The following is a 23,364-nucleotide window of genomic DNA, read 5'->3' as shown; positions in this document are numbered from 1 at the left end:
AATAATTCATAGATTTATCTGGTAATACTTCAGCTGATTTTAGTTATAAGTTAAGCAAAACTGACAATACTTACAGCCTTCTTTAAAATAAATGCTAGACCATTTTTACATCATTCAAATATATGTGTGATCCCAAAGGAATTCAGGCAGTAACATTAAAATTCTTCTCCCTACTTTCTCTACTTCATTTTTCTTTCAATAGGTATATTTTAAAAATATTTTCCAGGTGTTTGACAAGTATGAATATCTCAGATTAGTGAAACAGCAAGAGGCTGAATAAGAATGGGGAAAGCGACTGTTAATTTTGAAAGTTTAATGCAATTTAAAGGCTTAGTGATTATACTAACAGCTTTGTTTAATTGTTAACTAATATTTTATTTAATTAAAAAATCAAAGTACTAAAAAAAATTTAAAAACTGAAAACAAAATTGTTTAAGTCAGTATTTTCCCAAAGTGGATGATCATAATATTCACTTGCTTGAAACTGAAACAGAAAGGTGACCTTTTTCTTCAGAAAACGTAATGGTTCAGTAGTGGAAATACATAAGCAGGTAAGCACATGCAAATTTAGTAATTATAATTTATTTAACTTCAAATTAAAATTTATGTTCTAAAATTTACGCTCCTTAAGCCAAGTTTACTCACATTGTTAAAATTTTCTTCTGCATTTCCTATACCCCTGTAGTATGATTCTTACTATTTTCGAACCAAACTTTCCAAAGTTGCTTTTTATATGAAAATTAGGGTAAATTTTGATCATCTTCTCAGGAATCTGAGTCCTACTTTATTTTCACATGGCTATTAACAAATAACTTACCTTGGCCACTAAAATCACATTCCTAGTAAACAAAGAGAACTACAAGCCTTAATTACTGAAAAAGGTCGGGATAAATTAATTTGAAAATAAGAGCACTTTGATGAGATATAAATGACACCATAACATACTTAATAAAACTCTACAAACAGCCTCATAAATTCTGTACAAACTGAAAATATATGGTGAAGATTAATTTTATGTGTCAATTTGGCTATGCTACGGTTTCCACTTATTTGGTGAAATACAATCCTAGATGTGGCTGTAAAGGTATTTTACAGATGGGATTAACATCCATAGTCAGTCAATTTTAAGCAAAAGAGATTACCCTCCATAATGTGAATGGGCCTCATCAAATTAGTTGAAGACCTTAAGAGCAAAACGTGACATTTCCAGGAAAAGAAGAAATTCTGCCTCAAGACTACCAACATCAACTGTGGTTTCTGAGACTGCTAGTGTACCTACCACACAAATTTCAGACTTACCAGTCTGAAATAAATTGGTTAAGAAATTTATTTTATTTATTTATTTATTTATTTATTTATTTATTTATTTAAGAAAGAAATAACAAAATGCAATTAGTCGTAAGTGTTCACCTTAGTTTTATACAGCCACCCAAAACAGGAACCCAGTTCAGGAACACAATCTAGAACAGTCTCGACAGACAAATTAAATCTCTAGCAAGCACAACTTACTTCCGAGCAATGGTGGTCACTCGGATGCGCCTCTGCCCACTTGAATGCTGATACTGAGTCACAAACTGAATTGCACCACGCCCTCCTTGAGGTATCGGAGCATTATGCTGTACAAAAGTAAGGGAGTGAAAACTAAGTAAAATCTATTGCACGTTATTAGATAATCATAGACTACATAGCCTAGCACTAAAAAATCCTTTCTAAAATTAACTAGAAGGGGGAAGTGGATATGGGCAAGGGGTAAAATGATGACTGACAGATGAGAGAAATAAGTCCAGCTAAGGGACCAATTTCAAGTCAGAGGGATATGGAAGAACAAAGTGAAGAGAGAAGAATAAAGAAATTAACATACAAGGAAAAACGTAAGCGAGCCAGTTAAGGTCTAATAGTAAGCAGATAAGAAAAACTGAGCTAAGTCCCTCTCCCCTAGGTATGGAACATGAAAGCAGTTATCACATAATGAACAATGATCAATGGAAGACTATAAATGGAAAGAAACTAATAGTAATATAAGACAACAATACTCAGAAAGAAATAGCAAGTAATCAATAGGGAAATCATCTTCATGCCTTTAGAAAACAGGCATTCTTGTGTTGCTTCTTTGTCAGTAGGAGCTACTTATTCTTCACAAACTTTGTTCTAAAAAGGAAAAAATCCTGCACCTGTCTGAGGAAGGCTGACTACTCTGTAGTTGATTTTATGCTTAATCAGCTATTGGTAAATAACTCAGTATTTTATAAACTATATCATTCTTTAGGGTGATCATTTTCACCCGTGGCAGAAAAAATGTTTTCAAATACAATTCCTTATCATTTTTTTCTATGGATTTTGATATATTAGGCTTTCTTATAGTAAGACTCATAAATCATTATTTACCTTGAGACATATAGGAGGAGCTAGATATACATAATTATAAAAATGCACAGCTAAAAGGGAATTTAAGATTATTTTATTCATGTTTCAATTTCACAGGGAAAAAAAAGAAAACTGAGGCTGAAATTTGGGTTTCCCAAGGTTGGGCACTGGCAAGTTCCTTTTGACACTGTGTCTTTCTATTATAATATATCCTCTCATGAAGAAGTTTAGTCTTAAGAAACAGAAAATGACAAATAAAAAATCCAAAACAGAATGATAAACTTTGGTTCATATTTACCATCGGAAAAAGAAATATGAAACATTAATAGCTTAAATCAAGCACTTGTTCAAATATATTTTTCAATATTCTAATATAGAAAGTCATACCTGATTGACAACCTCAAAATATATGGCTAAGGTTGTAGTGGGACTGAGTCCACATATCTTCCATTGACAAGTGCCACCTGTTCCTATCTCCTATAAAAACAAAATACAGTGTGCTTAAAAACTAGAGAGTACAATTTATCACTACAACATATATTAACCTGAAAATGGGGTGGGGTTGGGGGGGTGAGAAAAACTTCAGTAAGTTAAAAGCTATTTCAGGATTCTAATTCAATAAATATTAAAAGCTTATCATTTCAAAGACCATGTGATAGCTACATTCTGAAATACAACTAAGTCGTTTTTACATAATAAAACTGTCAGATAATTCAAGTTATTGATAATATTGACAAAAATTCTTCGTACTGTAGTCTTTAAACACATACACCATTTAATGAAATAATTACTACTATTATTTTTCTATTTGAACTATATACAGAGATACAGATTTAACACATAATATATTCACACATGAACACAGTCCTCTGCATCAAAATTGTATAAATTTAAGCAGTCTGATTCCTGGAAAAACTTCTTAGATATATTATCTTTACCATGCAAACTTCTTATCAACTTTTTATTATAAACTTTATTTTTAGATCAGTTTTTGGTTTACAGAAAAATTGCAGAGACCCACTAGAACCGACACAGCAACCAGAAACAACAGAGTCCACACAGCCAGAGACCTTTGGAGATGAAGAAGGAAAACACCCCTGGGGGAGCTTCATGAAACAAGAAGACAGGAGAGAAAGCTATCAGACATTGCCATGTGCCCTCCCAGCTGAGAGAGAAACCCCCAACTTCATCGGTCTTTTTTGAGTGAAAGTAATCTCTTGGTGCCTTAATTTGGACATTTTCATGGCTTTAGAAATGTAAACTTGCAACTTAATAAATTCCCCTTTTAAAAGCACCCGCCCCCCCCCAAAAAAAAACAGCACACAGTACAAAGTTCCATATACACCTCCCACACCCACATCCCCTATTTCTGACCTCTTGCATTAGTGTGGAACAACTGATAAATCAATATTGATGCACTATTAGTAACTAAAGTCTATAACTTATATTAGGATTCACTCTTTGTGGTGTTCCATTCTATGGGTTATAACAAATGCATGATGTCATGTCTCCACCATTACTGCCATTGCCCTAAAAATGCCCTGTGCTCCACCTAGCCACCCCTCCTACCTCACCTGAATCCATGGCTACCACTTATCTTTTTACCGTCTCTACAGTTTCGCCTTTAACGTTTTAACTTGGCCATTTTTAATGCTGATTACCCATTTTGCGTGTTTATCCCATCATCTTCTCTATGGCTACATAATTTACCATTTTAATGCATATTGTACCTTATCACTAGCTGTGATAAAGAAAAAGAAAGGAGTTGAAATGATACCTGATAAATTTAGCTACAATGCTGGAAATTCTGAAATAAACTTGGATTTAATTTTGACTTTCAGAAAACTTCGAATTTATATCTCATGGGGGTTTTGGTACACTAGGACAAGGAATAACTTAGTTATAAGAAATAGAAAACTAATAACAGTGCAAAAGTTTTAACTTGGGGTGGATCAGAAAAGGGTACAAGAAAAGAGTAATCAGCAAACATAGGTATACCAATGGAAGCTAAACAATATTCTAATAAGAAATTTAGCCCATAAAATAATTTTTAAATGAATGCTATAGGCTATTACCCCAGGTCTCTTTTGGTTCTGCCCTGAAAAAATAACCATATGTTCTATTTAAATGAAGGCAACTTACATTTTCAGACACACAGGGTCCTTTAGAATTGAGAGACACACAGGGTCCAATAGCTCCTGAAATCTTTATTTCCCTTGAGGTCTGCAAAACAGGAAAACAGAATGCTTTGGTTTGCTCAATGATACACTTAAACATCATTCTAAGTTTTATACTTCATTAAGATATTATTCCATATTTAAAATTAAAGTCAATGAAAATACACTAATGCAGATAAAATTGATCAGTGAGCACTTCAAACTGATAACTCCCTTAATTTAAAATCAAGCCCTGACCTAACTTTAATTCTTTAGTACTGGAAAACAGTATTTTCCAGCTGCCAATGAGGTCTCCATTTGGGAAGCTCACTCTCCAATCAAAGTCATACCTATATCCAGAATTCTCATGTTATAATCCAAACAATTAGATACTACCTTCATTGTTTCCTTCTATAGAAAGTCTGTCAATAAGACTGGTTTCTTTCCAATCTTCACTGCCATCAAAATCTAAATATTCTTACCTTTTATCTCAAAAAGGCTGGAAAGTCTATTTCAGTTTTCTTACTCAAGATTCTTTCTACTCTGACCTATCCTGAATACCACTGTCAAAATAATATTGTTCAAAATAATACTGGTCTTCATTAATGTACAATAATTTTTTTTCTACCTATAAATGCAGCTCCATACTATACCCTATTAACCCTATTGCCCTTACATTCTAAAAACCATCAATTCTTATTGGGCAGTTTTCAAAATACACCATGCAAATTATTCCCTCTATACTTCTGTTCACATTAGGATCCTCACTAAATGCATTCTCCTTAGTCAACTCAAATACTGCAACTTATCAAAACTTACCATAAGTCACACATTCTTTAGGATGAACTGTCTATTTCTTTTGCTTATACTAATCTTCTTTTATAAACTTGTATGGCACTTAAAATTGTTATTTCCTTCTATCTACTCGTCTTGCCTAATTTTTTCTAGAACAAAACCCATGCCTTAGATTTCCCTTGAAATCCCCAAAGTTTCCTAGTATAATACTGGACATATAGCAAGCATTCAACAAAATGAACAAGAGTCATAAGGAATATTCATGAAAATTCAGAATCAATGTACTGTAACACGCATAATACACACTGAACTTTAGGTTTTTTTTAATCTAAATTTGAAATGAATGATAGAATTGTATAATGTCAACAACTGACCAACCATAAAACTGTTATGTAATCATCCCAATGACATAGAACAAATTCCTCTTAAGACTGCCTATTCCTGTCATTAAAAAACCTAGCATTAGCATAAACAAATTAAGCATTAAAAAAAAGATGAAAGACTTAAATTAAAAAGTTAAATCTCCTATAAAGAAAAAACAAAGAGTTCAAGGAAACATTACTTACACAATGTCTTCTTTTCTAACAACTGTTCAAAAATGTTCAATAAAGTTTAACTGCACATTTAATGACATTTTTCTGGTGAACAAAATTTCTAATGCTGGGCTTCAATACAAAAGAATCACTATTTTTAAAGTATATATTGAATTTGACTAATAATGCTTTTAAAATTATAGTTAAGCCTATAATTTCTCTCTTGATAATACATCACACATGTTAAGTTTTGGTTCTTACCTTTATTTCTAATGTACCACCAAAGCCCATTTTAAACTGTCCATGCATATCTTTGGTAAAGACTCTTTGAAAAGTTTGCTTGAATAAGGAAGTGTTGAAAGAATCACCCATTACCATGTATCCTCTACAGGGAAAAAAACAAAGAACAACATATGTGACAAAAGTAATGAGTCTATGTGCTAAAACCAAATCTACCTCCCAAGACTAACAACAAATTTCAAATATGATAAAACAGAATCTGAATTGTTTACTTTTCTCTTTAAATATAATTTTTTATAATAAATTTTTTAACCCCTATCAACAAATAAGTTTAGAAGGATCATAAAAACAGAGTTCTTAGAATAAGATTAAGACCTTCAAAAATAAAAACAGGGTTAAAGGCACTATAATATATTAAAACCTATATTAATATAGATGGTCTCATAATAATGTAGAACCACTTTTGAATCTCAAAGGAGCTATTTACTTTAGGGTTTTAGCAGACTGCAGGTAGTCAATCAATAATTACACTAAAAACTTTATTTTTAAATGCTCCCATTTATATTCTACTAACCTTTCAGATAGTACCCAAACTATACTGTATTACCATTAATTTTTTTTTTTTTACATGGGCAGGCACCGGGAATTGAACCCAGGTCCTCGGGCTTGGCAGGCAAGCATTCTTACCTGCTGAGCCACCATGGCCCGCCCACCATTAATTTTAAAAGCTCAAATATATATAAAATCATCTCTACCACACAAATAATCTCAATTCTGAAGTTATCTAATTTCTCCTAACCTTACACCTGTCCTCAGTTATTTTTTTATATTTCTAACTAGGTAATACACCTATGCGTTACAAAATTCAAAAGGTATAAAAGGGTATGCTGCAATAAATGTGTCTCTCTCAACCCCAGTTCTCCATATAGGTAAAGACAACAAACAGCTTATAGCATGTATTCTCAACAGGGATAATATCATCCCCAAGGGGGCAAAAATAGTTCTTGGGGGATTTAAAAAAGGGTTACTCTTTTTTATACAAAAAAACACAATATGTTAAAGCACAGACATACATACAATACATAAGCAAATATATATCTGTGATATTAAAATGTCATCGTAGGCATTTCTGCCAATCCTAAAGAACACCTAGAGTGTTATATAAGATTCTACAAAGGATCTACGTACTAGGGCAACTTGCCAGAAACTTACAATCTCCAGTTGGGTCCCTGGACCAGGTAAGTCCTGAAATATGCAGAGGGGTCAGCCTCTCCAGAATATCAACTAGTTCCATCCCCCTTTCCCTTATAATCAACAGCCCCTTCCAACATGAAAAAGTTAGAATGGGCATAGCCCAAATATCCCTAGAGCGTGGGAGAAAGATCAGGGTTGATGGTGGAGTTATACAGAGAAGGTAAGGTTTAACAATTGAGTATGACCACTGAATCATTAAATTGATATTTCTCTTAGTCTCCAGTATCTTAGAACAGCTAGAAATAAAATCCTTAAACTGTGGAATTGTAACCCACACCAAACTCTTTAATCTGTTCTACTAAGTGCAGTGATGTGCTCTGAAATTTATTGCTTTTTTTGTACATACGTTATTTTTCACAAAAAAGAAAAGTCGATCGTGATGATAAATGCAAAAAAAAAAAAGCTACTTCACCTTTCTGTCAATGATTTCCAGTCTAACTCTAACTAGAGAGAAAACCACTCGTCATCAGAAGCTGGAAGCAATGGAATCTGGAACAAGAATCAGCAGACACGTCTTCCCATGCGACAGACACTGATGTTCCTTGAGTCAAGGTATTTTTCCCTGGATGTCTAAGCTGCGACATTTATACAGACTTAGAATTGTAACTTTGTAACTTAATACATTCCTTTTTTAAAAGCTATTCCACTTCTAGTATTTTGTGTTCCAGCAGCTTTAGCAAACCAAAACAGATTTTGGTACCAGAGAAGTGGGGTGCACCAGTTTGCAAACACCAAAAATGTTGGACTAGCTTTTTAAATGGATAAGGGGAAGATTCTGGAAGGGATGTAAAGAGCTTCATAGATAAGGTCTGAACTGCTTAGAACAGATTGTTTGTACTATTAAACTTTACCACCAGACAAACCCCTGATACTATCTCAAACATTAGGAACTCCCAAGTCAACAGGCCAAGCCCTTGATCTTGAGGCTTGCTTATGTGAAGCTTATTTATGTAGCAGAAAAGCCAAGCTTTACTAATGCCTAAAAGTTACTTCCAGAGGACCTCTCTTGTTCCTCATATGTGGCCTCTCTAAGCCCAACTCTGCAAATGAAATCACTACCCTACCCCCCATGTGGGACATGATATCCAGGGATGAAAGTCCCCCTGCAACACGCGACATGACTTCCAGGGATGTGTCTGGCCCTGGCACCATGGGATTGACAATGCCTTTCTGACCATAAGGGGGGAAAGAATTGTAACTCTCTTACAAAAGTGGCTGAGAGAGTTCAAATAGAGTCAAAAGGCTACTCTTACACAAGCTTCAGCTAGATATTGCTACTTATGGGTTTGCCAAATCCCAACCAAAACTATCCCCACCAACCCTAAAAAAGACCAAGGGCTCTATATGAGATTCTATAAAGGTTCTATGTACTATGATCACTTTCCAGATACCTACAACCTCCAGATGGATTCCTAGGCCAGATAAGTCCTGAAACCCAGAGGGGCCAGCCTCTCCAGAACATCATCTAGTTCCATCCCCTCATCCCATATTATAGCCAGCCCATTCCAATATTAAAAAATTAGAATGGGAACAGCACAAATACCTCTTAATATTGGGAGAAAGAGCAAAGGAGAAGATGGAGTCATAATAAAAAATATAAGATTTAACAATGAGTATGACTGCTAAATAATTATATTAATATTTCTTTTAGTCTCCAGTATCTTGGAGCAGCTAGAAGTAAAAACCTAAAATTGTGGAACTGTAACCCATACCAAACTCTGAAATCTGTTCTACAACTAATTGTTGCAGTATGTTTTGATATGTATTGCTTTTTTGTATAGATGTTATTTTTCACAATTAAAAAAAAAAAAAGGCTGGGCGGGCCGCGGTGGCTCAGCGGGCAAAGTGCTTGCCTGCTATGCCGGAGGACCTCGGTTCGATTCCCGGCCCCAGCCCATGTAACAAAAACGGAGAAACAAAATACAATAAAAAACAAGAAAATGTTTAAAAGATGTTTCCCTTTCTTCCTCCCTTCCTTCCTTCTATCCTTCCTTCCTTCTCTCTGTCTTTCCTTTAAAAAAAAAAAAAAAAAAAAAAAAAAGGCCCTGACTGGCCCCTCCCCCATCCCTCACTAACTTGGCATGGAGCTGGCCCATGCTTGCAGTGTGGATTCCTGGTCTCAATTCTAGAGGGATCAGAGTAATTCTCATGCACATGTACTTGGAGAATGTATGCCTACCCCAATATGTCTGATGGTGGCCTAAGTGACTCACTATCCTAAACTTGTCCTGCATATAGAAGGCAGCTCAGAGAGCTCACTACAAAATGCTGTGAAAGAGCAGTTAAGTCATATGCCTAAAACAAGGATTTGCTAGTTATAAAGCCTGGAACTGTGAAGAAACTGTTTCATAGGGAAGAGGGAATATCTGTAACTATATAAAACAGGAGAATTCCTAGGGCCAAAGTGCATACCGAAGACAACAAACGTACACAGAAAGCATCAGGGCAGCCCCATGTTTTGACCTGGAGCTATTTTCTAAATGTATTATATGGATAAACTCTGAAGGAAAGCTCCTGCACAGGTCAATTTGCAAAAACTGAGAAATGTATGGTTTTTTTTGTTGTTGTTTGTTCTAGTTTGCTAGCTGCTGGAATGCAGTATACCAGAAACAGAATGGCTTTTAAAAAGGGGAATTCAATAAGTTGCTAGTTTACAGTTCTAAGGTTGAGAAAATATCCCAATTAAAACAAGTCTATAGAAATATTCAATCAAGGCATCCAGGGAAAGATACCTTGGTTCAAGAAGGCCGATGAAGTTCAGGGTTTCTCTCTCAAGTGAGAAGTTACATGGCAAACACAGTCAGCGCTTCTCTCTCAACTGGAAGGACACATGGCAAACATGGCATCATCCATTAGCTTTCTCTCCGGCTTCCAGTTTCATGAAGCTCCCCGGGAGGCGTTTTCCTTCTTCATCTCCAAAGGTTGCTGGCTGGTGGACTCTCTGCTTCGTGGTGCTGCAGTATTTTCTGCTCAGTCTGAATCTCCCCTTCTCCAAAATGTTTTCTCTTTTATAGGACTCCAGTAAACCAATCAAGATCCACCCAAATGGGTGGAGACATGTCATCACCTAACCCATCTTAACAACCACTCTTGACTAAATCACATCATCCAGGGAAATGATCTGATTACAGTTTCAAACATTCAGTATTGAATAGGGATTATTCTACCTTTATGAAATGGGATTTTGATTAAAACATGGCTTTTCTAGGGGACATACATCCTTTCAAACCAGCACACTGTTGTTGTTGTGTTGTTGTTTGGCTAGCTCCTGGCACTCAAGGAAAGTCCTGTTATAACTTTAGCTGGATATAAGCTTAGGAAGAGATGCTACAAGTCTAAATTTCAGTGTTAGCACATTAAAATATCAAAATGTCCAAGTTTCAACAAAAAATTACAAAACATACAAGAAAACAGAAGGTGACTGCCTGGGCAAAGGAAAAGATTAAAACATTAGAAAACATCAACAAGGAGGGCCAGACTTGGGATATACCAGGTAAAGACTTTTTATAAACGGCCCTAAATATGCTCAAAGAACTAAGAGAAAACATGGGCAAAGAACTGAAGGAAATCAGAAGATAGAAGAACATAAAAAGAATATCAGTAAATGATGTAAAGGAACCAAAGAATACAGTAACAGAAATAAATCATCTCCTTGAGGGATTCAACAGGAGATTGAAGCTGACAGAAGAAAGAATCAGTGAACTGGAAGATAAGATATTTTAAATCATCCAGTCTGAATAGTGTAAAGAAAAAAGAATGAAGACAAGTAAACAGAGCCTAACAATCCTGTGGCACACCATCAAGCACACCAATATAGGTATTGTGGGAATTCCAGAAGGAGAAGAAAGAGGGAAAGGAGCAGAAAGAACGGTAAAAGAAATAATGGCTGAAAACTTCCCAAATTTAACAAAACATCCCCAAATGCTTGATAAACTCCAAACAGGATAAACTCAAATAGAACTACCAGCACCATTTTATAATCAAACTGCAAAAGTCAAAGACAAAGAGAGAATTCTAAAAGCCACAAGAGAAAAGCAATGTGTCACATACAAGGGAGCCTCAATAAGACTAAGTGCCAATATGCCATGATTTCATTGGAAATCATGGAGGCAAGATGGCAGTGGAAAGACATATTTAAAGCCCTGAAAGGAAACACTCACCAACCAATAATTCCCTATCAGGAAAAACTTTCAAAAATGAAGATGAGATTAAGACAAGCCCAGATAAACAAAAGTTAAGGGAGTTCACCACCACAGTTCTCAAGAAATGCTACAAGGTGAAAGGAAAGGACAGTAAACAGTAGAGTGAAGGCACATGAAGAAATAAGGATCTCCAGTAAGGGTAATGACATAAGTAATAGAAATATCAATACTATTGTGTTTTTGCTTTGTAACTCTACTTTTTACTACCTACAGGATCTAAAAAGACAAATGCATAAAATGTAATGGCAAAGCAGTAGTTTTGGATTCTGGACGTATAAACATGCAATTTGTGACACAAACTACATAACGGTGGGGGACAAAGGGATATAAGAGCACAGTCTATGTGTACCATTGAAGTTAAGCTGCTTAGAAACAGATATAGCTAAAACTATAGATATTATATCTAGGATATTAAATTTAAGCCCCACAATAACTACAAAGAAATATTGGAAAATATGTAAACTCAGAGAAACAGAGACTAGAATAAGGTGGCAAAAGGCAGGATAGGAGTGAGGTTGTGTACAGGGGAAAAGAACAACTAAAGAGACAATGAAAATTAAATGCAATAAATGATCTTGATAGGAGATAATAAGGGAGGAGATGGGGCATAAAAGGACATTTTTTGGACATATGAAAAGTTGGCATATAGATTGTAAGCTTTATGTCAGTGTTAAATTTCTTAAACTTGATAACTGTATTAATGGAGTGGTTACATATACAAATATCCTTGTTCTTAAGAAGTGTGCATGACAGTATTAAATATTCAAGGCACATAATGTATGCAACCTGCACTCAGGTGTCCAGAAAATTGATAAATGGACAGACAGATAAGCAGGCAAACAGTTAATGGATAGATAGAGGGATGGACAGCTGATGATGTGGCAAAAAATTGGTGGAACTGGGTTTCTGGCGGGAGGGGAATGTACTGGAGTTCTCTCTATGGGATTTGTATTATTTTTGTAACTGTCCTGTAATTTGAAAATATTTCAAAATAAAAAGATCTTTAAGAACTTAAAAAAATATTTTTTTTAACTTGTAACAGTTACTGCCTTGAAGGGGTAGGATGATGATTGGTTTTTTTTTTCCTGAACTGTCATTATTCTTGCTATATGGTTTATAATTGTAGAAATTTCAATACATACCCAGTAAGGTTGGGACAGCATTTCATCTCCAAGAGACCTGTCTGATCTAATGCACATGCATATATATCAATAACATGACCAGTCGTAGCAGCTCGATTAGCCAATGCTTCAAAATGCTACAAAAAAATAATTTTTAATTAAATCAAGGTAACATACATCTTCTTAATGATCCAATAAATCTTTTTCCATTAACATATCAAAATCATCTTTTTCCATTAACATATTAAAATTATCTTTTTCCATAGATGGTAATTTATACTTTAAAACCTTAACTTATGTGTGAGACTAAAGCAAAAAATATTTATTTGATACAAAATTTATGTTTTGACTATTGCATTTCCTAATACAACTTACCATGGACAGCTTAATTGAATACCATTAGTACATGGAACCTTGAGGACAGCATGAAATTTTGCAGGTTTGTCCAGAGTGATGCCTCAATAAATCGCAGGAGGATTTAAACAGTGAATTAAAAAGTATATGCAAAGTCCCCCTGGGGGAATGGTGAGGAAGGGGGAAAATTCAACTTCCCCAAGTGGAGAATTCTTAATATTCTCACAAGTAGTGGGGACAACCAAAGCAATTGGCTGAGCCCCCAATCTTAGGGTTTGTTCATAGGAAACTTAACCCCACAAAGGATAGGCTAAGCCTAATTAGGCCTAAGAGTCACCCCCAAGAGAACCTCTTTTGTTGCTCAGATGTGGCCTCTTTCTCTCTCAGCCAACACAACAAGCAAACTCACTGCCCTCCCCCTCTCTATGAGGGACATGACTCCCAGGGGTGTGGATCGTCTTGGCAACATGGGACAGAAATCCTAGATTTTTCCTATCCTATGTCCCCTATCCTATGTGGGACTCAGCATCAAGGGACTAAGAAAACCTTCTAGCCTGAAAGGGGGAAGAGAGAAATGAGATAAAATAAAGTGTCGATGGCTGAGAGATTCCAAACAGAGTTGAGAGGTTATCCTGGAGGTTATTCTTATGCATTAAGTAGATATCTTGATATTCAAGATGTAATGGAGAGGCTGGAGGGAACTGCCTGAAAATGTAGAGCTGTCTTCCAGTAGCCATGTTTCTTGAAGATGATTGTATAATGATATAGCTTTCACAATGTGACTGTGTAATTATGAAAACCTTGTGTCTGCTGCTTCTTTTATCTACCTTATGGACAGATGAGTGAAACATATGGATTAAAAATAAATAAATAATAGGGGAAACAAATGTTAAAATAAATTTAGTACATTGAAATGCCAGTGATCAATGAAAGGGAGGGGTAAGGTATGGTACATATGAATTTTCTGTTTTCTTTTTATTTCTTTTACTGAATTGCTGCAACTTTTCTAAGAAATGATCATGTTGATGAATATATAACTATGTGATGAAAAAAGAATGTTCATATTGTATGCCGACTGGTTTTATTAATAAAAATTTTTTTTAATTATCTTTTTCCATTAACATATCAAAATATCTAAGGAAGACTGAAAGAACAATCTATCATAACTTACACATGATTTGTTCTTATTTAACTTTCTATATCTCATAAAATGATACAATAACTCTGTAAGTCTGATATCTTCACATTCTTTTCAATACAAGCCATTCTTTCTAGATAAAGCCCTAGAAGAAAAGCATACTGAACATCTTGCGCTTCGTATATTACCATGGTAGAACAACAATACAGAACTTCTTTTCCTAGCTAAACCCACACCCAAGAAACAAAAACGCCTGCAAAAACAAAAGCAGTAAGATAAGCAAATCTAAAACATTTGTTGTAAGATCAACCCAAGAAAAATTCTAAGCTCAAAAGAAAAATTAGTGCACAGAAAAAAAGTATCCACTAATTATGAGAGAAATTATCTGTCATTAATTACTTTATATAGTAAAAATGGCAAACACACACAAAAAAATGAGATGATATAACACAACTAAGTAAAAACTGCAAACTCTACAGACTTTAAGAAAAAAAATTAGCAGGGTTATTAGCAAGTATAATAAACACAAGAATCAAGAATCAAATTAGTGAAAATATATTTGTACAACAAAGCCCAAATAAAGGTGAAGTTCCATGAACAGAAAACAACTCAAGAGAAACTGATGGACTTTTCAAGCTTGAACAATATATATACAGAGAGAGAGAGGAAATGTTAAAGAAGGCCTCTTAGAAATGGAAACTGGAAACTTTAAGAAATCTTTCCTGAGGAGTATTCTTCAAGGAAATGCCTATTGATACCTACTATTAAGTTTTTAAGTGTTTAAAGCAAAAAAAATTATAACTTCAGTTATAAAGAAAAAAAACAGAGAGAACAGTTCTCCAAAATCTGAATAGCAGCGAAACAACCAGACTTCGCATCATATTCCTATCATATTTGTGTGCTCCCTCTCCCATCAAATGAATACTTATTTTCTAATAAATCAAATAGACAAAAAAACATACTTACCTTAGTTCCCTTTTTAACATACTTGGCATTGTCTTTTTCAATGTCATGCCATGACCTTATAGGTATCTTCAATTCGTCTCCAACCACCATTCCAGGCCCCTGAGTTGCTGGACCACCAATGAACATCATGATACGAGCACCAGTGTTGGGAAAGGTACACTATTGGGAAAGAGTGACCGTCAAAAACAGCTTAAAGGAAAGCATGTGAACACACATTTTTGACAATGAATTTTGATATCTTCTTCTAGAAAAGAGGAACGTAGAAATGTACATATTTCTCAAGAAATAAAATAATCAAACACTTGAAATGATAAAACAAGGAAATAAAACTTAAATACCTTTCTTTTGAAATTCTATTTTAAATAGTGTGTTCCTAATTTAAAAATAATCTATAAACCTGAACCTTCTAAACCAAGATATTTCTCCTTCTAGTTAACTAATTCCAGATTGGGAAAGCAGAGACAGAAGGAAAAAAAGATAGGGCAATTTCTTCTGTTGTTGCTTTGCTTTGGTTTTCTATGTTTAAAACATAACATGGCTGATACTTCTGGTTCAAGCTGATGGACTGAGTACCCCAGTCTATTTTACCTTTTTCCCAAGATTCCAATGAAATAAGAAAAAGTATTCTTTTTTAAAAACTACAACAATGAAAAACAAGGAAGACTGCTATCAATAGACAAAAAATTTTGAGGGACCCACAAAACACATTGGATTGGACTTTTGCTATCAGCCATTCCTAAGAACTGCTCTCAGTAGAACGTGGACCATCTGTCTGGAGAAGGTTCTTAGTATAGAAATTGGGGACTGAGAGATGCAGAACAGAATATATGTTACAGTGGATAAGACAACAAATATGACAACTCTCTAGAGATACTGAAATTAAAAACAGCACTGCAAAACTAAAAATTGGATGAGATTAAAGTTATGGTTGAAGACCAAGTTAAAGATATGGAAAATAAAGTTGAGAAAATCTCCCTGAAATAGGATTAAAAAAGAAAAGGAAATACATGAGGAAAAGAATAGATATAAAGAGACATGGAGGTTAAAAAGTGAAAAAAAAAGAACAAAACTTAAACTTAAGCTACATAATGACACGAGGCTTCCAAACTAATGGGCCTCTTAAAAACAAGCATAATTAATGAAAAAAATTAGCCTAAACACATCCTAATGAAATTTCAGATCTCTAAAGTTAGAGAACTTTCTAAAACACTCTAAAAATGTCAGTAGGAAAAATAAATTTTTAAAAAGGAACAAAAATGAGAATAAATTAAATTATAATTTTCATCAACTAAGTTGTATGTTAGAATACTGGAGAGGAATGGCTCAAAGATCCAGGCAAAGATTACTCTAAACTTAGAATTCCACACCCATTTAAATTACCAATCAAGTGAGAGGGCAAAATAAAAGACATTTTTGGGTTTGGAAGAACTCAGAAACTTTATAAGAAACCAAAGGATAACAAATGCAATCCAAAGGAAATAAAGGAATCTAGAAAGAAATTAAAATATATCATAGGACTTTTTTACATAAAAGATTCTCCATGAAGCAGCAAAACTGCAGACGAAAGGATTACCTTTCCTCTTCTATACATATATAATCACTCCACATTGTTCCACAATGAATATTTATATAATCATATTAATTGGCAATTTCAAAATGCAGTTACTGGAAAAAATGGAGTGTATTTTCCACATTTCAGTACAGCTTTAGAACAAAATGTAAATGATATAAACTTTGATGATAATCAAAAAAATCATATCATTAACAAATCTTGAGAAGAAGAAAAGATGCCTTTAAACACCCTTATATATTGTTTGAACGATTTTATAAGTAATACTTACTACTTTTATAATTTTCTTAAACTAGTTTAATAGATAAAAATACCCTTTTTATTCTGTGTAGGTGAGGTAACGGCAGCTGTACAAGGCCAAAACATCAGTGAAGAACAAGAACAACAAATAAAAGCATACAAAACACATACCTTCATAAAACTACAACACAAAGAACATTCAGATTTCAAATTTCCTATAGGCAAAAAAAATAATAAACACTAAATCCCTAGCGAGCTATCTCCTAAATCTTTACATACAGCAAGGGCAGTTGGGGGAAAGCATGTATAAAGAGAAAAGAGGGAAGCTAACAGCAGGGCTAAAACAACTGTCAGATTCAAATGAAAATTTAATAAAAGGCATTAAAGAAAAGCAAGAAAATAACAAAGAGAAAAAATATGAATAAGGAATTTAAAGGGTTAGAAAGTGACTAACATGAAAGACAAGAGAAGTATAACTGGATTTCTTAAAGAAGATAAGCAAAGCAATGGAACAAAACTAATACTTAGGTCAGCGTGATGGTGGCTTAGCAGGCAGAATCCTCGCCTGCCATGCTGGAGACCCGGGTTCAATTCCCGGTGCCTGCCCATGCAAAAAAAAAACTAATACTTAAAACTGTAATCCAAGAAAAGTTTGAGGAAAAAAAAAAGGTCTGAATATATATACATATATATATGTTTATTCAGGGCCTCCAGGTAAAATGATCAAATCATGTACAAGGGCAAGAGAGTTATACTGGTATCAGACTTCTTAAAAAGAACATCAGTGCAACAAAACATTGGAGTAGCATTTTCAAAAAATTTCAGGAAAGGAAGTAGGAACCAAGCAAGGATTTTATATCCACCCAAGCTGTCCTTCAAGTATCAAGGCCATAGAAAAACAGTTTAAACAGGCAAAACCTCAAAAAATTACTCATAGCCCTTCTTAAAAAATTTTCTAGAAGACAAATTTCAGAAAACCAAAAGATAACTGGGAATACTTCAAAAAAAGATTGATACAGCGGGCTGGTGGCTCAGCAGGCAGAGTTCTCATCTGCCAATTGGTTCAATTCCCAGTGCATGCCCATGTAAAAAAAAGAAAAAGTAAAGGGACATAATCTTTATAACTGACTTTCAAATGGCTTTTAAAATTTATAAATATGTGTGTGTTTATATATATTTATATACATCATGATATATACATATATACAACATATATAGAGAGAGAATGATAAAGCAAATAATGAAAATATTAAAATTTAAGGACTGCAGGTCAAAGATGTAGGGGAATTCTTTAAATCATTCCTGTAACTTTTGCATTGTTTGAAATTAAGTCAAAGTAAAGAAAAAACTAATGATAGTACATTATAACTCGCTGAGCAAAATAGGAAACCATGAGTCCATAGTGGTACTAATAAATAAATGAAGTGAAAATTTGATGAAAAATGGGGTATTTACATAGTTTCAAAGATCCTTACAACCTGATGCTTATGCAATATAAAGAGGAAAATAAGAGTAACTTTACAATGGCAGACACAACCTTAATAAAGTGATCAAAGTGCAAATCATCAGCAGTAAGACAAAAATCATGTGTCACCTGATAGAATACTATGAGAAGAACACAGAATTACTTGTGATATTCCTCCCAAAGATTCCAAACTTAAATCTAATCAGGAGGATACATCAGACAAACCCGAATTGAGGAACACCCTACAAAATAACCGACTGAAATTTTTAAACATATCAAGATTTTCTATAAAAGTCAAGGAAGAAAAAGGGGTGCAACGGTAGTTCAGTGATAGGATTCTCACTTGCCATGCAGGAGACCCAGGTTTGATTCCTGGCCCATGAAGCAACCCCCTTCCCCCCCCCAAAAAAAAGTCAAGGAAGTTTAAGGAACTGTTTTAGATAGACTAAATAGAGGCAACCATTAATGTAATGAATGACTGTGAACTAAATCCTTTTAGTAAAGGAAATTATTGGGACAACTTTAAAACTTGAATGGGATCTGTATATTAAATAGTGGTAATGTATCAGTGTTAATATCCTAGTTCTAATATTTTATTGACTATGTAGGAGAATGTCCTGGTTTGTAAGAAACACAACTAAAGTATTCAGGGGTTAAGAACATCATATCTGGGCGGGCCGCGGTGGCTCAGCGGGCAGAGTGCTTGCCTGCTATGCCGGAGGACCTCGGTTCGATTCCCGGCCCCAGCCCATGTAACGAAAACGGAGAAACAAAATACAATAAAACAAGAAAATGTTTAAAAAAGATGTTTCCCTTTCTTCCTCTCTTCCTTCCTTCTATCCTTCCTTCCTTCTCTCTGTCTTTCCTTTAAAAAAAAAAAAAAAAAAAAGAACATCATATCATTGTTCTTAATTTTTTTTTAATTAATTAATAAATAAATTTTTTTAAAAAAAACATCATATCAGCAACATAATCTCAAATAGCTCAGGGAAAAAAGTTATCTTAACAGTACTTCCAACTTTTCTATAAGTTTGATATTATTTCAAATTTTAAAAAGACATTTTTTTAAAATTCCCTTTTCCATATAATTATAAAGATATGTGTAGCGTAAAAAATTCAAAATCTGCTTAAAAGTAAAATTCCCCAAATCATACCACTGTTAATACCTGAGCTATTCTCTATGCACAAAAGGATACAGTAGAAAACTTTGCAAAATAAGTCACATATTGACTGTTCTTTGACCTGATTTTCACTTGTATATACCAATCTACATTATCTTGTATATACCAATCTACATATACACACATTTACATTCTTCCCCGAGAAAAGACATCATCACTACCTCGAGTAGTCCTACAGCTATGGAAAGTGCCACCCCAGAAGAACGCAAAGGTCTCTTCCCCTGAGGTACAGGCCAAGGGTCTCTCTGAAGTTCTCCCAGAAGATCTGTGAGATTCATGTCTATTTTCTGTACTGGCTGTAAGAATCTACAAAACAAAATTAAATAAAAGGCCATTTATAAATGTTTGTGGGTGAGAGTTATAGATATACATTTTCTACTTTCTTAAAAATAAAGAAAAATACTTAAAACTTGAAAAATACTTTAATAAAAAATATACATTTTAAGTTTTTTTTGGGGGGGGGGTGCATGGTCAGGGAATTGAACCCGGGTCTGCCGCGTGAAATTTTCCTCATTTAATGATGAGAAATTAACCATTTCCGTGATATGACTCTGCCTCAACTCTTTAAAAAGTGGCACTAAGCAATCCATTTATATTCCTAAAAATATTTAACAATATACAAGCATTTAATGTCTGCATTCAAGTTAATGGTATGGGATGCTTAAAATAGCTGCAGGAACTAAAAACTTCTTATTACCATCAGAATTTGTTAGCTATTGGAAATTTAATTATGATCCAATAAATTGAGTAATGATTTGATTAATTATTATTTAACAGATAATGTAATAATTAATTATCTATTATTAATAATATTTCATTATTACCTATTGGAAGGAGGTGGCTGTTGTACCTGAGGACCACGTGCTGCTTGAGTAACTGGTACTTTAGAGAGCCCCAGCATTTCCTGTGAAGAGATTCTTTGTGTGAAATCCATTTAATTACTTCTACAAAGCATTATTAACTTTATCAAATGCAAGGTGCTGTGCTAGACATTAGATGCACAAGAATAATCAAGGTCTCTTTCATAAGAAAGCAGTCTAGTGAGGAAGACTGTATGGTAAACAGTAACAATAACATGACGAAATATTCATGATAGAGCAAAGTACAACGTGGTATGTGAGCAAAGAGGAGAGATACTAGCTGAGAGCAAAGTACAACGTGGTATGTGACCAAAGAGGAGAGATACTAGCTCAGAAACAAGGTATTACTTAACAACAGTCAAAATAAATTACTATGCAACTTGAATGTCTATACTTCTTAACTTGCATTCATTCCTCCCTCTCAGCAATTATTTCTTAAGCATCTGCTATGTACCAGGCATATAATGATGAAAAATACATAGTCCCTGACCTCATGGATATTAAAATCTAGTGAAACAGACAGTAATAACCAAATCATCAGATAAGTATAAAAGCACAGTGTAATAACTGTCATAAAGGAGAAGTATACGAACTCATACAAAAGAGGATTACAAAATACCCCCATACCTCATATGTCTATACTTTTTAATTTTCTGACTCAATACCTAACCAAACTTAGTTTTACTTAGAATCTTAAATGTGTATAGAATTCCTCTCTAGACTCATGAAAACGTCATTTTACTGATTTACCTCCGTCCAAAAGTCCCTAGCCCCTTAACAGAATAAGAGCACAGAGCAATGGGACTGAGGAAGTCTTCTTGACCAAAAAGGGGAAGAGAGAAATTAGACAAAATAAAAGTTTCAGGGGCAGAGAGATTTCCAACAAAGTCAAGAGGTTATCCTGGAGCTTATTCTCATGCAGTATAGAGCTCTCCCTTTTTAGTTTAGGGTGTAATGGAGTGGCTAGAGTAAAGTACCTGACACTGCTGAGCTGTGTTCCAGTAGCCCTGATTCTTGAAGGTGATTGTATAACGATATAACTTTTACAATGTGACTGTGTGATTATGAAAACCTTGTGCCGGATGCTCCTTTTATCCAGAGTATGGATAGATGAGTAAAAAAATATGGATAAAAAATAAATAAATAATAGGGGGGATAAGGGGTAAATAAATTGGGTAGATTGAAATACTAGTGGTCAGTGAGAGGGAGGAGTGTGGGATTTGGAGTTTTTTTCTTTTTTCTTTTCATTAATTTTTCTGGAGTGATGCAAATGTTCTAAAAATGATCATGGTGATGAATACACAACCAAGTGATGATATTGTAAGCCAAAGACTGTACACTATGTATGAACTGTATGTGTATGAAGATTTGTCAATAAAAATATTTTTTGAAAAAAAAAAAAGTACGAAACTGAAAACCAGAAAGTCTAAAGATCTGCAAAGAAAAAAAAATCAATGAATAATACTACAGTATTACTTATATTACCAACAGGAACAGCAAGTTTTTACTGAGAACATACTATGTCCCAGATTCTGTGATAAACTTTACATGTAATCCCTGCCTTACAAATGAAAGTTAATATTCAAAAAGGCTAAGTAATTTGCCTACAATCACACAACCAGTAAGTGGCAAAGCAAGATTTTAATCCAGGTTTTGTTACAAAGTCCTATAACGCTTTACTCTGAGTATTCTTATTTATATTACTTCATTTAACACTAATAACAACAATCTTGCAAAACAGATCATGGTTATCCCTTTCATGAAGGATGAAAAAACAAGCAAAGAGATCAATCAAGGGAATAAAACTAGAAAAGTCTAACATTTAACTCTAAGACTAAGAAGGAAAACAAAAACTTTTTAATGGGAAAAAATTTAATCTGTGGGCATTCATTCACTTGCCTATTGCAAAGAAGATGTGTTATGCATGCATTATACAACTTAAATAAAAAGTGCTATACAATCAGATCTAACATTAAACCACTTTAAATAAATCACATTAATAACAGCAAATGCTTAAATACACAATTGACTTAATTCTCTTGACCACCTTGTAAGGTAGATATTATTATTATCCCCGTTTTACAGATGAAAAACCTGAGACACAGAGGTTAAAACTTGGTCACTTTCTCTGTCTCATGGAAATCCTCTCCAAGGTATTCTGCTTCCTTGTTCCTAATGGAATCCCCAACCCCGCAACCATGTTTTCTTAAACCTCACTCCTCATTCTCACCCTCTCTCTAGTCTCTTTCCCTTCTGTGTGTATAAACACAGTCAAGTGTCTCCCTCCTAAGTCAAGTGTCCCTCCTACTAAAGTGCCCCTCCTCTCATACTTCCTTATCTTCAACAAAAAAAATCACTTCAAAAAGCACAGACTTTAATTTCCTCCACTTTCGTCAAATCTCATTCACTGCTCAAATGCCAAAATATCTCCTCCCAAAACACCTCTAAACCAGGTGACTTTTCCGTCTGGTTAACTAATAATCAAATTTAATAGTAAATTCTAAGGTTCCCTTCTCCTCAACAGTTCACTGTTGCTGACACTACCACATTGTTTAAGTTTTCTTCCCCCTTGCCACCCTGTCCTCTATTTCCATCTAGCTTTCTGTCTCAATCTCTTTTGGTCTCCAGATACTTTACCAAATGCCCCATACATTATGTGTCGGGCAAATTCTATCCTTGGTCTTCTCTTCCTTTTAGGTGATCTCATTTACTCTCTAGATGCCAATCACTTCCAAATCTCGGAGTTAAACCTGTAATTCTAACAATCTATCTCCATCTGTTTATCCTAAAAGCACTTCAAACTCAACTTTCATTAAACTGAGTTCATTACCCTCTCCCTCTAAGCTTGCAAATTCCTCCAGTATGTTTTATCTCAGTTAACTGTAGCACCACTCTCTCAATCTCCAAGCTTAAAATTAGAGTAAA

At 34.4% G+C, this 23,364-nt stretch overlaps 1 protein-coding gene across 6 annotated transcripts in view; it reads right to left on the bottom strand.

The window, feature by feature from the left end:
* SEC23A (SEC23 homolog A, COPII component) overlaps positions 1 to 23,364 on the bottom strand; it is a 65,048-nt gene that overhangs the window by 22,518 nt on the left and 19,166 nt on the right. For all 6 annotated transcript variants that reach the window (XM_077126899.1, XM_077126895.1, XM_077126894.1 and 3 more), the window contains 8 exons: positions 20,404 to 20,483; positions 19,741 to 19,885; positions 15,124 to 15,282; positions 12,687 to 12,802; positions 6,110 to 6,233; positions 4,507 to 4,587; positions 2,752 to 2,841; positions 1,510 to 1,616 (listed from right to left, as the gene is read on the bottom strand). In XM_077126899.1, coding sequence (XP_076983014.1) covers positions 1,510 to 1,616; positions 2,752 to 2,841; positions 4,507 to 4,587; positions 6,110 to 6,233; positions 12,687 to 12,802; positions 15,124 to 15,282; positions 19,741 to 19,885; positions 20,404 to 20,483 — 902 coding nt within the window. The remainder of the gene's footprint in view (positions 1 to 1,509; positions 1,617 to 2,751; positions 2,842 to 4,506; positions 4,588 to 6,109; positions 6,234 to 12,686; positions 12,803 to 15,123; positions 15,283 to 19,740; positions 19,886 to 20,403; positions 20,484 to 23,364) is intronic.

The sequence above is a fragment of the Tamandua tetradactyla genome, chromosome 14, assembly GCF_023851605.1.
Source record: "Tamandua tetradactyla isolate mTamTet1 chromosome 14, mTamTet1.pri, whole genome shotgun sequence".
Lineage (NCBI taxonomy): Eukaryota > Metazoa > Chordata > Mammalia > Pilosa > Myrmecophagidae > Tamandua > Tamandua tetradactyla.
Note: the sequence above shows the minus strand (reverse complement) of the source record. Positions and strands in the feature narration are given on the sequence as shown.